Source organism: Jaculus jaculus, chromosome 8, assembly GCF_020740685.1.
Source record: "Jaculus jaculus isolate mJacJac1 chromosome 8, mJacJac1.mat.Y.cur, whole genome shotgun sequence".
Lineage (NCBI taxonomy): Eukaryota > Metazoa > Chordata > Mammalia > Rodentia > Dipodidae > Jaculus > Jaculus jaculus.
In genome coordinates, this window is record NC_059109.1 from 63,238,449 (window position 1) to 63,254,353 (window position 15,905).

The 15,905-nt window shown below is 37.0% G+C and overlaps 1 protein-coding gene across 1 annotated transcript in view; it reads left to right on the forward strand.

The window, feature by feature from the left end:
- Atp8b4 (ATPase phospholipid transporting 8B4 (putative)) overlaps positions 1-15,905 on the forward strand; it is a 310,406-nt gene that overhangs the window by 66,283 nt on the left and 228,218 nt on the right. Inside the window, 3 exon segments of the mRNA XM_045157629.1 lie at positions 3,181-3,294; positions 8,721-8,819; positions 12,765-12,826. Of these exon segments, the coding sequence (XP_045013564.1) occupies positions 3,181-3,294; positions 8,721-8,819; positions 12,765-12,826 (275 nt within the window).

A 15,905-nucleotide genomic window follows, 5' to 3' on the forward strand; every position in this document is an offset into this window, starting at 1 on the left:
AGACGCGTGCGCCCCCTTGTGCATCTGGCTAACGTGGGTCCTGGAGAATCGAGCCTCGAACTGGGGTCCTTAGGCTTCACAGGCAAGTGCTTAACCACTAAGCCATCTCTCCAGCCCTGGACTTCTCTTTCCCTACTACAGCTGGAAGCACTTGAGATGGCACTTGTCTGTCACGGGTGATGATGAGCAGAACCATGTTAGATGTACTAGTAGCTGAAGCAAGAAATTAACTCTTGGGACTGAAAAGATGGGTCAGTGGTTAAAAGTGGTTATTTGCAAAGCCTGCCAGCCTGGTTCAATTCCCCAGCCACCCACATAAGCCAGACACAAAAGGTGGCACAAGTGTCTGGAGTTTGTTTGCAGTGGTCAGAGGCCTGGTGCATCAATACACACACACACACACACACACACACACACATACACATGCACACACAGTTAATTTTTTTGTAAATAATGAAAATAATAAAGGAAGAAATGTTCTTTTTCTGGATGAAGCCAGAATCTATGGAGTTGTCTGCCATTGTTGCATGTAAGTTTATCCTTCTTAGTAGTGTGTTTAGGAATCCCTTTGGATTATTTCAGAATTGCTCACATAATCTTATGTTTATATAATGGTTTCTAATGCTCTGTGGGACAGGCTCTGTAGAAGGCCTACCCTGGGCCATTGTCCCCTGTGATGGGGCACTTAAGTCATCTTCATCACGGGGTTCAACCTGGCTAGCTAACTGAAGCCATGGCCTATAGCTTGGCTTTTATTAGCACCAAAGAGACCACATGGATTCTGAAAGTTCCCCTTCTCTCCTCCTTTTCCTCTTCCTTTTGTTGGGTTGAGTTCCTACTATGCTATGGTAGAAAGGCAGTTCCAAGAGGATGATGGTAGAGATTTTCTGTGCTTTGTTATGGAATGAACTGTACTAAAATTTGGCAGTTGCATCCATAGGCTGGTTCAAAATAGATAACTCAATATTAAGGGGCTTGATTTTAAGTATTTCAAATACATTCTCAAACTAGGCAATGGAAACATGTTTTCCTTTTAGATGAGAAATAGAAGTAAAGATGATCTGGAGCTTGTCCATGAGGAGGAGCCCTTGCTCCTTGCTTCAAGCTGTGCAGGTGCGTGTCCACTGACTCACAGCAGAGCCAGAAGTACTGTCCTTGTTGTACGTCAAACTGAGGGCCTGGTAGGAAATGGCCATTGTTTCTGTTTGGCATTACTACTTTATTTCATAAGTTGGCTCTTTACCAGCATGGAATTAAGTTTTGTAAGAGAATTTCAGTATAGTTTCTGCCATCATTTTTGACTGTCAGATGTTCTGTCTTGCAAGATGCAAGTTTAATGACTATTTTAGTTTTAACTTAGAAGAAAAAAATATAAAATATAATTAAAGTATGACTTTTTCTTGGTTGTTCTAAGGACTGAACCCAGGGTCTTACATATAGTAGGCAGGTACTCCATCACAGAGCTATATCTATAGCCCTGTGAGATATTTTGGTTGATTGCTCCTTTCTTCTTTACTGTTACCTTTCTCATTATTTTCTCCAAGTCTCCTCTTTTCATAATTGATAGTTCACATAGCCTTCCTGCTCAGCCCAGCTTCTGAGTATGTAACACACTGCAAGCCAATCATTTTCAGGTTACAGAACAATTTATAGTACCTTATCGTGTAGCAGACCAGCTAAATTGGACACTTCTCTTATAAACCTCTTAATCTTTCACAACCTCAGAGCTGAAACGCTTGATTCCTACTGAATATTAGATGATTGCATTTTTTTAAATGGTAGCAGTGATTACCAGGTGCTAAAACAAGATATACCAAATCTCACTTTAAAAATATTATAATTGGTGTATTGATCCAGAATTTCAACAGTCTTATTATCCCAAGTTTGCCATGACATCTGTGGGGATAAGATAGAGTAAAACTTCAGGGGAATGTAGTTAGACCGATTTATAAGTGGTTAAATTAAAATATTTAATATATTTTATATAGTATGTGAAAAATAGACATTCCCCTATCGAAAGATAATTAGTGGTTTACAATATTATTTTAGTATTTTTGTATGACCTTGTCTTTTTAATGTATTCATCTTCGACTTTAGAAGACTATATAAAGGCATGTGTTTGACATTTTCTGATGATACAAAGCTGGGAGGAATATTTAATACATTAGATAGTACACACAATGCTAAAATATTATATTTTTATTAAAAAGGAGTAATAGAAATATATGAAAGATTTTGAACATTAGTATTTAAAATTTAATTGTAAATATTTAGGAAGGGAAACCTGATTTTTAGTAGTTTATGTAGAAATGATGTAGGGATTTCATTTAATTAAAATCCAATATGAATATACAGTAAAATACAGTTTACAAAATGCTAAAAAAGTTTTAGGTAGTGTTAATGTTAGTTCAGAACACAGGACATTAAAGTCTCTAGTTACTGAGCCATATCTGCACTGGGTGCTTGGAAGAAACATGTATAAATAAATCATGGAGAAAAGCTGAAGGATTTGGGACTGTGGTTCAGGGAGAAAGAAAATTTAGGGGAGTTCTATGAGTCATCTTCAAATATTTGAAGATCATCAACATGAAAAGGTCATATAGTTTGTCTTGGTGACCTGAGGGATGGAACTTGGTATATAGCCAGAAATTACAGAGAAGCTGGTTTGCCTGTTTTTTTTTTTTTTTTTAAATAATAAATACTCTTTTAGCAATTTCATTCTGAAATGGTTACAGGCTGCCTTATTAAGTAGCAAGTTTCTCATCACAGGAGACCTACAAAGACAGATCCAGGGGACCTTGTCAGGATCCTAAGAGATCATGCTTTGGGAAAGTGGACCAGTTGATGTCCAACAAAGTTCCTTCCATCCTGTGTGTCCTAGCATGAGCTTAGGGGCATTCAAGAAATATAGTACATACTCAAACAGCATCTACTGAAAGATAACCCATGATTGCATGGGTGATATTCTGACACTGAGTAGTTCATTTGTTTAGAATCAAGAACATGTCATCTTGGGGAAAAAAGTGAAAATCTTGGGACATATAGTGTTTATAATTTCCTAGATAACTAACTGGCTTATAACTTTCTTGCTCTGGTATATAACTTGTGCTCAGACTGCCAAATTTTAGAGCCACAATGAATGCCTTGCCCCAAACTAACATGATGCCATTTCTTTTTCAGGATAATCGCATCCACACATCCAAATACAACATTCTTACCTTCTTGCCAGTTAATCTATTTGAACAGTTCCAGAGAGTGGCAAATGCCTATTTCCTTTTCCTTCTAATACTGCAGGTAATATTTTGGGTGTCCTTATTATCTGTTTGTTTAAAATACAGCTCTATAGTATAATTTTAGGTCAAAAATTGCATTATCTTAAGCAATGAATTTTCTACTTAGGTTGGCCCTGGGTATTGTCTTTTCTCTTTTAATATGAATTTCCAGATTATTTTTTTTAAGGTTGGTTTAACATTTTACTTATTTATTTAAATTTATTTTTAAATTTTTAAAATTTATTAATTTTTTTTTACTAATTAGTTTTGTACTCAGTGAATACAGTCAAGTTGGTACCATTGTTAGGTTCATCCATGTACTGCCCCTTCCCAATGGCCCCTCCTTGTTGAGGTATATGGGTCATGCATTGTGGAGTTAGCCCACAGTTATGGGTAGGAGAAATGTCTCTGCGTATCATGACCCAACATGTGGCTCTGACATTCTTTCCACCCTCTCTTCCACAAAATTTCCCTGAGCTACTGTTGGGTTCCTTTTTGGTCTGCTTCACTGATGAGTTAATGGGGGCCTCTGTGTCTCTGGACATCTGATATGGGAGGAGTTGATTGTTCTCTGTGTCCATCTCCTTCACCCTTGTACTGGTATCTGTTTCACCAAGAGAATAGCACCTTTGCTTGTTTTGCCCATTGTTCGTAGTTTCAGCTGGGGCCCTTTTGAGATATGATGGGTGGTTTTCTCCTTAGGATCTGTGTCTATCTGAAAAAGAGAAGCAGATTCTCCAACAGAGAGTAAAGTTAGCACCAGACAAATGGGATAACCTTTATTTTTTTTATAGAGAATTTAATAGTTGTAGGCCTGCTTGTAGCCCAGGATTGGTGGTAGGTTGATAATGGAGAGCGGGCTCATGTTTGGATATAGTTCTGACTTGTTTCCCAGATCCAGCTATGAGTCCCATACCACTGAGGGGATCAGTTAGCCAGATCAAGAGCAGTTGGTTTCTCATCATGGCTGTGTGCCACTATTGCATTTGTGTGAGCATCACAACATAAGAATTGTCAGGGGACTTTGATGGGAATTGTATTGAATCTGTAGATTCCTTTGGGTAATCCCACCATTTTCTCAATATTCTGTCAATTCAAAAGCATGGTAGTTCTCTCCAACATCTGGTGTCTTCTTTTATTTCCTTTTTCAGTATCTTAAATATTTTTTGTAGAAGTCTTTCACATCTTTGGTAGGGCTTATTCCTGGGTCCTTACATTTTGTGGGGGAGCTATTGAAAATGGAATATTTTCCTAGTTTCTTTCCCAGCAAGGTTATTATTATAATGCCCCAGCCAGCAGGGAGTTGAACAAGGACTCAAGGAGAAGCTAACCTGGGTGAAAAGAGGCAAACAGACACAAGAAGGAGACCATGCTAGGTGTTTGTCAAGGCCTAGAGAGTTTATTCTTACATGTAGGTTTATATAGGGTTGTAGGGGGCAGGGGACGTGGTCAGGGTAAGGAGTTGTAGGGGGAAAGGGACGTAGGTAGGGCAAAGATCACAGAGTTACTGGTTAAACTACAATGCCTTTGTTTCTTCATCAGCTACCAGTAGGATGGGGGAGTGTTTTGCCAGGTGTATGATCCCATTGTTTCTGGTAGTTGAATATTAGGTGAGGAAATACAAACTTAACTTGCTATATGGCAGTTTCTGTTAACATGGCCAAGGTTTGGTTCCTAGCTCCCAACATTATAATATATGAAAAATAATGACTTCTCTGTGATGATTTTGTATCCTGCAACTTTAATGAAACTATTAAACCTAAGAGTTTTCTGGTATAGTTGGTAGGATCGCTTACATATAGAATGATGTCTGCATATAGGGATAATTTCATTTCTTTCTTTCTTGTTTTTATTCCTTTTGTCTTATTGCTCTAGCTATCACTTTGAGGGCTATGATAAATAAAAGTGAAGTATTGGGTACCCTTGTCTCATTTCCTTTGGAAATGTTTTTAGTTTATATCTATCAGTATAATGTTGCCTATAGGTATAGCATATATATCCTATATCATATTGGTATGTTCTGTCTATTTCTAATTTCTTCAGAAATTTCATCATGGAGGCATGCTGATCTTTGTAAGATGCCATTGCTGCATCTATAGAGGTGATCATATAATTTCTGTCCTTAAGTTTATTTATATGGTAAATTACATGTATTGATATGTGTATATGGAACCAACCTTGTATCCTTGGAGGGAAACCAACTTGGTCATGATATATTACTCTTTTTAATATGTTATTGAGTTCTTATTAATGTGCTCTTTTGTTGAGAATTTTTGTTTCTGTGTCTATCAGAGAAACTGGTCTATACTTTTCTGTTTTTGCTGTGTCTTTATTTGGTTTTGGTATCAGAGTAACATTGACATCAAAGAATGAATTTGGTAGTGTTAATCCCCGTTTTATTTGTGGAACAGTTTGAGAAGTGTTGGTATTAGATTTTCCTTAGCAGTTTGAGAGAATTCAGCAGTGAATTTGTCTGGTCCTGGGCTTTTCTTTGTGGGGAGATTTCTTAATTATTGCTTTAATTTCATTGCTCATAATGGGTCTGTTTAAATTAATTATATATTCTGTCTTTAATTTTGGCAGATCATATGCATTCAGAAATTTATCTATTTTATCTTAGATTTTCAGGTTTTTGGAATCTAGATTTTCATAATATCCTATACTTATCTAGATTGTATTGGGGTCTTCTGTAACAACTTCTTTTTTTAAAAAATATTTTTGTTTATTTATTTGAGAGCGACAGACACAGAGAGAAAGACAGATAGAGGGAGAGAGAGAGAATGGGCGCGCCAGGGCTTCCAGCCTCTGCAAACGAACTCCAGATGCATGCGCCCCTTTGTGCATCTGGCTAACATGGGACCTGGGGAACCGAGCCTCGAACGGGGATCCTTAGGCTTCACAGGCAAGCGCTTAACTGCTAAGCCATCTCTCCAGCCCAACAACTTCTTTTTTATCTTCAATTTTATTTAGGTCTTTTCTCTTTCCTTTGGTTAGCTTGGATAATCTCATGGCCCCTTTCTAGCTTCCTGGACTTTACTATTCACTGTAACTCCAACTCACATGCAAATGTAAATATTTGAAGCTGGGATCTCCACATTCTGTCCTAATGTTTATTACTTCTTGGCATCTTCCGTGTTTGGCATTGACATCTTGTTTTTCTAGCACCTTAAATTGTATCATTAGATATTTATTTGAGATACTCATGATTTATTTTTTAATGTTAGTACTTAAGATAAGCTTTCTTCTTAAAACTGCCTTGATTACATTCCAAAGAACCTGGTAGCTTGTATTATCACTTTTATTAATTTATAGTAATTAAAAATTTTTCCTCCCTAGTTTCTTCAGTGACCTATTGATCACTCAATAATGTATTGTTCCATCTCTAAGCATTTATATATTGATTTCTAGCTTATTTTGGTTGTTATTAGTGATTTCTAGATTAATTCAATTGTGGTCTGATAAAGTACAAGGAGTAATCTCAGTTTTTTTTTTTTTTTTGGTTTTTGAGGCAGAGTCTCACTCTAGCTCAGGCTGACCTGGAAATCACTTTGTAGTCTCAGGGTGGCCTTGAACTCATGGCAATCCTCCTACCTCTGTCTCCTGAATGCTGGGATTAAAGGCGTGTGCCACCACACCCAACAGCTTTTGTATTTTTAAGGCTTGTTTTGTGACCTTTGCTGTGGTCAATTCCATGCAGCAATGAGCATAATGTGTATTTCCTGTCTCTTGGATAGACTGTTATATAGATGCCTGTTAAGTTTAGCTCATCTCTGGCATAATTTAGCTCTGAAGTGTCTTTGCTGATTTTTAATTTAAAGAACCTATTTGATCTAAATATATGAGTGAGCTATTAAAGCCTCCCACTGAGATTATGTCAAGATGTAAATGATGTTTTATACCCTTTAGGTTTGTTTTAGGAAATTGAGAGTCTTAATATTTGGTGCACAAATGTGTTATATCTTCCTGGTGAGTTTTTCCCTTCCTTATAATATAGTATCCCATTTGTCTTTTCTTCCTCTTGGATCAGATCATTAGACCATATTTAATAAGCCTGTCAAATATTTTAGGGTGCTGGGCTAGTTAGGTGAGTTATAGTCATTGGCCCCTCTGTCTTTTTTGATTAGCTTTGTTTTGAAGTCACTTTAACAGATATAAGAATAGATTTGCCTGCTTGCTTACAGTTTTTGTTTGTTAGCCAGGTTGTTTTCCATCCTTTGATGCTCAGTTTGTGATAGCATTGTTAGCTAGGTGTGTTTCTTAGAGACAATAGATACTTGTATCCTGTTTTAAAATCCAGTCAGTCTGCATCTTTTTATTGGTAAATTGATGTCATTTACTTTAAAAAATTATTGGCTGGGTTATTGGTATGCCTTTTCTATGTCCCATCTTAGTTTTGGGCTTGCTGATTTGGTGTGCTGAACAAGCCTAATGCATTTCCAAGTCTTCTTTGCTCCCCTGTTCCTTTTTTGAGTAGGTATTCTTTCTTGGGTGAGACCACTTTTTATTACTCCTTACGTAGTATTACTTTAAGAATTATCAGCAGTCCTGATTTGCTTATTATGAATTACTTTAATTTGGGTTTGTTTTAGAATATCTTTTCTCTGTCAATTTGAATGATAATTTTTCTGGATATAGCAGTTTTGGTTGGATGTTATTTATGTTCAGGGCTTGATATATATCATTCCATTCTCTTCTGGCTTTTAGAATTGCTGATGAGAAATTTGAGGTTATTCTGATATTCTTGATTATGTATGTGAGTTGACATTTTTCTTTATAGCTTTTAGTATTACTTCTTTACTTCATATTGTTGATGTCATGGCTATGCTGTGTTGTGAAGTGGCTCTTCTCTGCTCATGTTTGTTTAGGCTTCTAAATGCCTCTTGTGGACTTCTCTAGGCTTAGAAAAATTTCTGCTATGATGTTATTAAATGGTCAGTTGATTCCATTCAGTATTATCTCAACTCCTCAATAGTCTTCTCTCCATCCTGTCCTGCCTGAAGGCAGCTCCAAAATGAGCCCAATATGAAAACTACCTACCTAAGAGAGTCCATGCCCTGTTACTAGATCTCTCTTAGTTGATGGCATTGGAGATCAGGCACAAGGGTATAGGCTTCATAGAGACCTAGGTTCCTATTTTAGCAGTGTGTATCCTTATCCCAGTCTCGATCCCTTAGATACATTATTTATGCAATAGGGGCAGGATATTCAGAGCTACAGACAGAGCGCTGTGACTCGGGTCACTATTTTCAGTACATTCTGTTGTTTGTGCTATGGGAAGTGATCAGGCATTTCTCAGTGTGTCTTGTAATTAAATGCCAAAACTTGAACTATTGAAAGTCATTTTACATTTGTCCAATTGGCTGACTTATGCCAAGTCTTATAGAGGTAAATGACAAGATTTGGAGGCTGTTTCTTAAGTTAAAAAGCCTATGGAAATGTTTCTTTCAGCTAATTCCAGAAATCTCCTCCTTGAACTGGTTTACAACCATTGTGCCTTTGGTCCTGGTAATAACCATTACAGCTGTCAAAGATGCTACTGATGATTATGTGAGTATTTGCTCTGAGGTGTGTCAGATGTCCCAATTTTAAGTATGTTTTTTCAATAACAGAAAATCAGACCCCAACCAATACTGCCAAAATTGGTTGAATATATGAGAGGATTTTTGTAATATTTCTTTGTAATATTGTATGTATAATTTTAATCAATCAAGAATTTTGCATGAATCATTTTAAAATTGTTTATACATGTAAATATGTAAATATTTGCCTTAACATATGGTGTTTTTATTTCTTAGTGAAATGTCTAATATACTTCAAAGAACACATTGATATTATAACATATGATTGACATTTTAACAAATACACATAATTCTTTAACACTGCTAATAATAAACATTGAAGTGGTTAGATTTGGTAGTTCCTGAAGTCTACCTATTCTTTTCAGGTTGTCATTGGTCAAGGTATTTTAGAAGCAGGCACTTTTTACTGTTGAGTTATTTCCCTAGCTCTGGTCAAGGTATTTAGGGAGCTCCCTCATAGAATTGTTTCATTTTCAGTACACAAAGACAGAAGAAAGCCAATCTCATGACTGCATGTTCACCCAGCTTTGGAAACACATGTGATACCAGAACCTTATTAATGACCTTCTTTTCTGTGAGTGGCTTTTCTGTATTTCCAAACACATTATTTTCCTTCATGTAATTTCAAAGGACATAGAGCTCCATTCTCAAAAAAAAGGGGGAGGGTCCAAAGAATGGACTGTGAGCTAGCTCCAAAGGTAATTCTAGGAGAGAAAGTTTCAACAATGATTTGAGCAATGAAGTCTTTAGAGTAAATGTATAACTTCTCTATGTTGTCTGATCTTTCATGGAAGTAGTATTCATGCAGATCAATGTGTTCCTGCACCCTGATCTTAAAGATTGTCATACATCACTAAAGAATTAAATGATAGAGTGAAAGAATATGGGATCAGAGGAAGACATCTTGCTCTAGAACTTATTAGCAGTGTGCCTGTTGGCAGACTACTTAAATCTGAACCCTTTCTTTTCTGTATAATATGGCTAATAAGCACTACTGGGAAGACAAAATGAGAGGATACGTAAAGCACCAGGTGAAGAGTGTGTCTTAGAGGGAGTCCACTATGGATGCTGTCCTCTGCTGCCATCCTATCCTGGGACAGTTTCCCTCTAAGATTTCTCACTTCTCTCTGGAGTAGAAACTCAGAGTTACCCTCACCTTAAGATTATAACTTACAAGCCCTCAAGATTCTAAGTGTATCAAGTCCAATTAAAATGAAAATAGTACCAGCTTGGGGTCCATAATGTGGGATGCTCAGCTTTGGTGGGCAAGGGGAGGGTGGCAGGACAAGCTGGTTAACCTTTCCCCATGATGCTCAGCTAGTCCATTTAGAGAGCTATATTCAGGTTATATACAGATAGAATAATCATTGTATCTTTTTTATATTTTATTCTTGTTAATGCTTGTGCTTGAGTATGTTTTTATTTTTGTGTTCTATGCCAGTTTAAGAACTGGCCACCGTCAGTCATGTCTTAGCAGCAGATAGATGATATGTTGAAATGGAGAAGACTGGAGGTTTTTTTTTTTTTTTTTTTTTCGAGGTAGGGTCTCACTCTGGTCCAGGCTGACCTGGAATCGATTGTAGTCTCAGGGTGGCCTTGAACTCACGGTGATCCTCCTACCTCTGCCTCCCGAGTGCTGGGTGGAGGGTTTAATAATGAAGCAACATTTACCTAAGGTGGGGGAAAGGAAAAACACCTAGGATAGCAACATGAGTGGCACAAGTTCTTCCAGGAAGAAACTAGTTAACAGTCCAAGAGCTCTGGAATGTGTCAGCAGCTGGGACTATCTACAGAGGAAGCAACTATTGCTGACCTGCCTGTGAGGAAGAAGGGAGTAAATGTCCCCACTTCACCTTTTAATTTTCTGCTTGTACCACCTATTGACCAAACCTATCCAGAAGCCAGAACCATAGAGGCCCATGGCACAGGGTGGAATGGAGATGGTGTTGACACAGAGGAGCAAGTTGTATGTCCAACAGCCTCACCACTGCACACTCAGATAAATAATGATAATGTTTCCTTCCTTCCTTTCTTCCTTCCTTCCTTCCTTCCTTCCTTCCTTCCTTCCTTCCTTCCTTCCTTCCTTCCTTCCTTCTTTCTTATCTCTTTTCTTTTTTTGGTTTTTTTGAGGTAGTGTCTCGGTCTAGTTCAGGCTGACCTGGAATTCACTCTGTAGTCTCAGGGTAGCCTCAAACTCATGGCAATCCTCCTACCTCTGCCACCTTAGTGCTTAGATTAAAGGTGAGTGCCAAATGTTTCCATTTCTATTATGCTATGAGGAAAAAAATAGTTTATATATCAATGAATGGGTTGACTTAATTTACTCCTCTGATTTATAATATATTATTATAAATTATTTTCATGTTCAATATGAATAATTTTGTTTTCTTGTTTTAAATGGTTACGTTCATCAATTTATGCCTGCCAATCTCATAATTATGCAGTTAGTTTTAATATGAAGACTGGTATGAGATGAGTATGCAAATAGAAGGTCTGGTTGAAGTATAGATTTATACATTATGTATTTATATAACATTTTGAATTAAAGAAAAAAGTTATTTATCCTTATGAGTATAGTCTACATATAAACAGTTTCACGTTTCCCAAAGCTACCCATTTATCTGCATACAAACTAGTATGTGGAAATAACTGTGTCCCTACTTTAGCTCATTACTTTTGTACCATTGTCTCTGCTATGTCTGGTAGGTCTCTAAATTAGTATGTTTCTTTAAAAAATATATATATATATATATATTTATTTGACAGAGAAAGAGAGAGAGAGAGAATGGGTGCACCAGGGCCTCCAGCCATTTCAAATGAATTCCAGACATGTGCGTATCTTGTGCATCTGGCTAACATGGATTCTGGGGACTTGAACCTAAGTCCTTTGGCTTTGCAGGCAAACACCTTAACTGCTAAGCCATCCCTCCAGCCCTACTCTGTTACTTTTTGACCTTGACAATTCATATATAAACTCTGACTTGAATGGCTGCTATTTTCTGAGTGAAATGGAAAGCTCATAATAATTGGACTCTTTTGAGAAATATAAGATATTTACATTACCAGAGTATACTATAAGAAGTATGATCATTTTTTCATTCTCTTTCTCCCTCTCAAATCAATCAATAAATTGAATATATTAAAAAAATAAAAGGGCTGGAGAGGGCTTAGCAGTTATGGTGTCTGTCTGCCAAGCCAAAGGATCCCGGCTCAATTCTCCACATAAGCCAGATGAACAAAGGGGTGCATACATCTGGAGTTCATCTGCAGTGGCTGGAGGCCCTGGTACACTCATTTTCTCCCTCTCTCTTTCTCTCTGCCTCTCTCTTTCTCAAAGAAATAAATAGATAAAATATATTAAAAAAAGAAGTGTGATCATTTTGGTATGACTCATACAATCACAGCAAATGGAGTTCATTATTGCATTCTAATTTTTAAGTGCTTGTTATCTTATAATATTGCTGCTAACATTTAGAATTTCTGGAGAATAAAAATGCATATTATAAACAGTTTCTTGAGTTAAAGCAATATTCCAATAACTCTTGAATACATGTGTGAAATATGGGAGGTCCTGTTCCTAGTTTAACTCACCAAAATTTATGTTTCCCCAGTTTTTTCTGGGACAAAGTGGTAAAGAGCATACAGTCTTTGAAACAATTGAAAATGTGTAAGAATCAGAGTGAGTGTAGCATGTGGCTAGATTACTTTGGAATAAGATCCATGACATGAGTGTCAATTAGACTTACAACATGGAACTGAATTCAACGTAAGTATAAATGTGCTTAAAAACTGTTTATTCTGGACTGATGGCAATATTGTCAACACAGCTGAACTCAAAATACTTTCATTGTCCTTATTTGGATTAGTGAGGCATGATTTAATATGTTCTATCACAAACACTTTGATTTTTCAGTTTCGCCACAAGAGTGATAACCAAGTGAATAACCGGCATTCAGAAGTGCTCATTAACAACAAGTAAGAAATACATTCTTTGAATTATGCTATTTGGGATTCCCAAGTGGGCATTAACAATTAGGGTTTTTGTTTTAATTAAATGTATCTTTTGTTTCCTCTTTAATGCATTAATCTTTAAAATGATTTCTATTCTAGCTTCATGGGTTTTGTTTTCATTATTTTCAGCAAACACTTGGGTTACTCACTTTTGTTTCAGATTCCTTTGGAATTTCTTTTGAGGAACACAGACATATCTTTAATACATTGTAGTGCCATATAATACTGAGAGGAATTTGCTGTCAGTCACAGTTGAATTTAAAATAGGTTATCTACTATATCATGAATTAGCATTGCATTCATCCAATAGAGAAATACTGTTTGTGGGAATAGTACTAAAATCAGCAGTTTTAAAACACTTGTATTTACACCAAAAGAGTAAATATTCCTCCAGAAGACTGAGAAGAGATTAAATGAAATTCTGCATTTTCTTCCATTGTTTCTTACTCTTTTTCTCCACCCCCCCACCCGCCTTTTGGCTAATGATGACATGTGGCAATCTAAATTGAGTTTTCTTCACTGTTCTTATCTCTTGTCTGAATTCTTCTTCACATCTTTTATTGTCATCTGATTTCATTTAACTGATTTGCTTTGTTCTCTTGATATTCCTTTTACAGCTTCTTTTGTTTGATTAATTCTTTTATTTATTTGAAGATACTTATAATCATTCATTTGATTTCTAAGTTTGGCATTTCATCCCATTCATTCTCCCTAGAGACCATTACTGTGGGACTCATAATTTTTGGAGGAGTTCTTCTATCTTGATTTTTTTATGTTTCTTACATTTCTGCATTAGATTTTGGCTTGGGTTATTCATTTGTTGGAGTTTTTAAAACAAGTTGTATACTGAGGCATGTTATTCAGAAACTATATTATCAATCCAGTCAGTCAAGGTGCCTGGTTTGGTCTCTATATTACTTCAAACAGTAGGATTTACCAAATATGGTGGAAATTTCTGCTATGCAAACATCATAGTAGCAAATTACCAACAGTGGTCCCTTTAACTTCAGTAATTGTTGATGGGTAAATGAGGCAGGATGCAATAGAGTGTCGTAGGATTTGGTTAGTTATAAGTGGTAGGGATGAAGGATGGGAACTAATGTTAACTTAGAAAAAGACTGAGGTGGGAAAATATCTGTGAGAGAAAAGTCGGGATCCTGTTAGTTTCCATAGATTTTAGAGGTTCTTAAGGCTATGCATGTTTGTAGTTATGAAGCATACAGAGAAGGGGCTCAGAAGGAGAGACTTTGCAGAAGAGGTTAGAATGAATGTGATAAAAATAGATAGAATAGATAGAAGTTGGGAGTGTCTCCTGAGTTCAACTGATATAATGACCTGGTGAAGAGGTCAAAATTGGAATCATACAGATGCAAAATGTTAGGCAAAGGAGGGAAAGAAATTCTGTTTTGGAGAAGGGGAGGACTATTTCTGTAACTAGTGGGGAGGAGTGTTCCTATAATTAGTTGTCATCATGTTTGGGTGAGAACTCAGTCGATATGTGTTATGTGGAACCCCAGATATGTATCTTAAGTTTTAAAGAACTGACCCTTTGAAGATGAAACTCTTCCCTTGTTTTGAGCTAGGAAATTGAGTAGAGTATGGGAGATGGACCAAGTCTGTGAGAACCTTCAAAAAAGAAGGTCAAATACATGTTGGCAGAGAGAGGGAGACTTGTGAGAAGTTGTGAGCTAATGCTTGTCCAGAGATGTGGGTACTACTCTAGAACCCATGAAGAAAGACTGTCCAGGTGAACTCTTGAACCAATTTGATGGAAGGGTCCATCCAGTTAACTGTAAATATGTCTTATGAGGAAGAGGTCAAGTGGAATGGCATGAAAAGAAAATAATGACATAAATGTCTTAAAAAATCAGATTATAGGAGTGTAAGATGTGTTAGAAATACTTAATATATTGGGTAGGATCTGCCAAAAAGGATCCCTGATGCTTTCCAATTTGGGAAAGGTCAGAGGGAGAAAAGTACTGTATGTGAAGTATAACCTTAGGCTCTGCTGACTTTGCTTCAGAGAAGCTGAAATCTGAGAAGAAAATGGATTTCTGAATTAGTAGGAGAGAGAAAGACAGTGTGAGGGAATGTTGGAGGTAGGAGGAGGACAGGGAGGAAAGGATTTGGCTCTTCCTGGCAGTTGTGCGGGCCTGAGAGTGGCTTGCCAGCTTCTTCTCAGCCAGTGTTTTTGGAAAGTCTACAAGTCTGGGTGAGGTCAGTTAGGGGAGCAGGGAAAAAAGACGAAAAGGTCGTTCTGAAGTGGTTAGGGAAGGAACTGGTTTGGGTGAAGTTTGAGCTGCATTGGTATGTTGGGGAGTAGGGCAGAGAGGAATGAGCTGCAGGATCAAAGTGGAGGAGGTCTCCTGGAGAAGAAGTGAATATTTTTTATTTGAGTTCCTTTTCTTTTTGTGTTGGAGTTTTGTTCTTTCATGTAGTAACGGAATTTGAAATGTAGAACATGCTGACAAAGATGGAGGCAATTATGGGCATAAAGAAAAACCTGAATGTAAGAGATTTTGGACCATTTGCCATTTTCTAAGTTTCTAAGAATTTTAAAACCAAAGGAACTGTTTTTTGTCTGTGGTTGGTCATCAAATTTTCATTGTAGTCAAAGAAAATCAGCTTTGTTAAGTTTAATATCACCTTTAGAAAGAACAATGAATTGAAAGGTTGTGAATAAGACAACCGTGAGGGTATCTTCAGATGGGTGACACTGAGTAGCATCCATTAGGTAGTCTTGTGAATCGAGTGGGTTTGGAAAAAGAGAGAAAGAAAAAATTTCTCTGTGAATCTTGGGTTCCTGTGGCCCAAACCACAATGGAAACCCAAGATGAATGAATTTTAATGTCCAAGGAAATTAGCAGGTCTGAGCTGAGTTCTGAAGAATGTCTGGCCCAGTACTAGGATTTATGGTTTATAGTAAGTTGGATGAACAGGTATCTTTGGTAGACACACAAGGAGACTTATGGGGTAGGCATAGGGAGGCCAGAAGCCTTGGCTAAAGGAGCCAGAAGCCCCTGTGGGAAAAGGCAAAAGGACA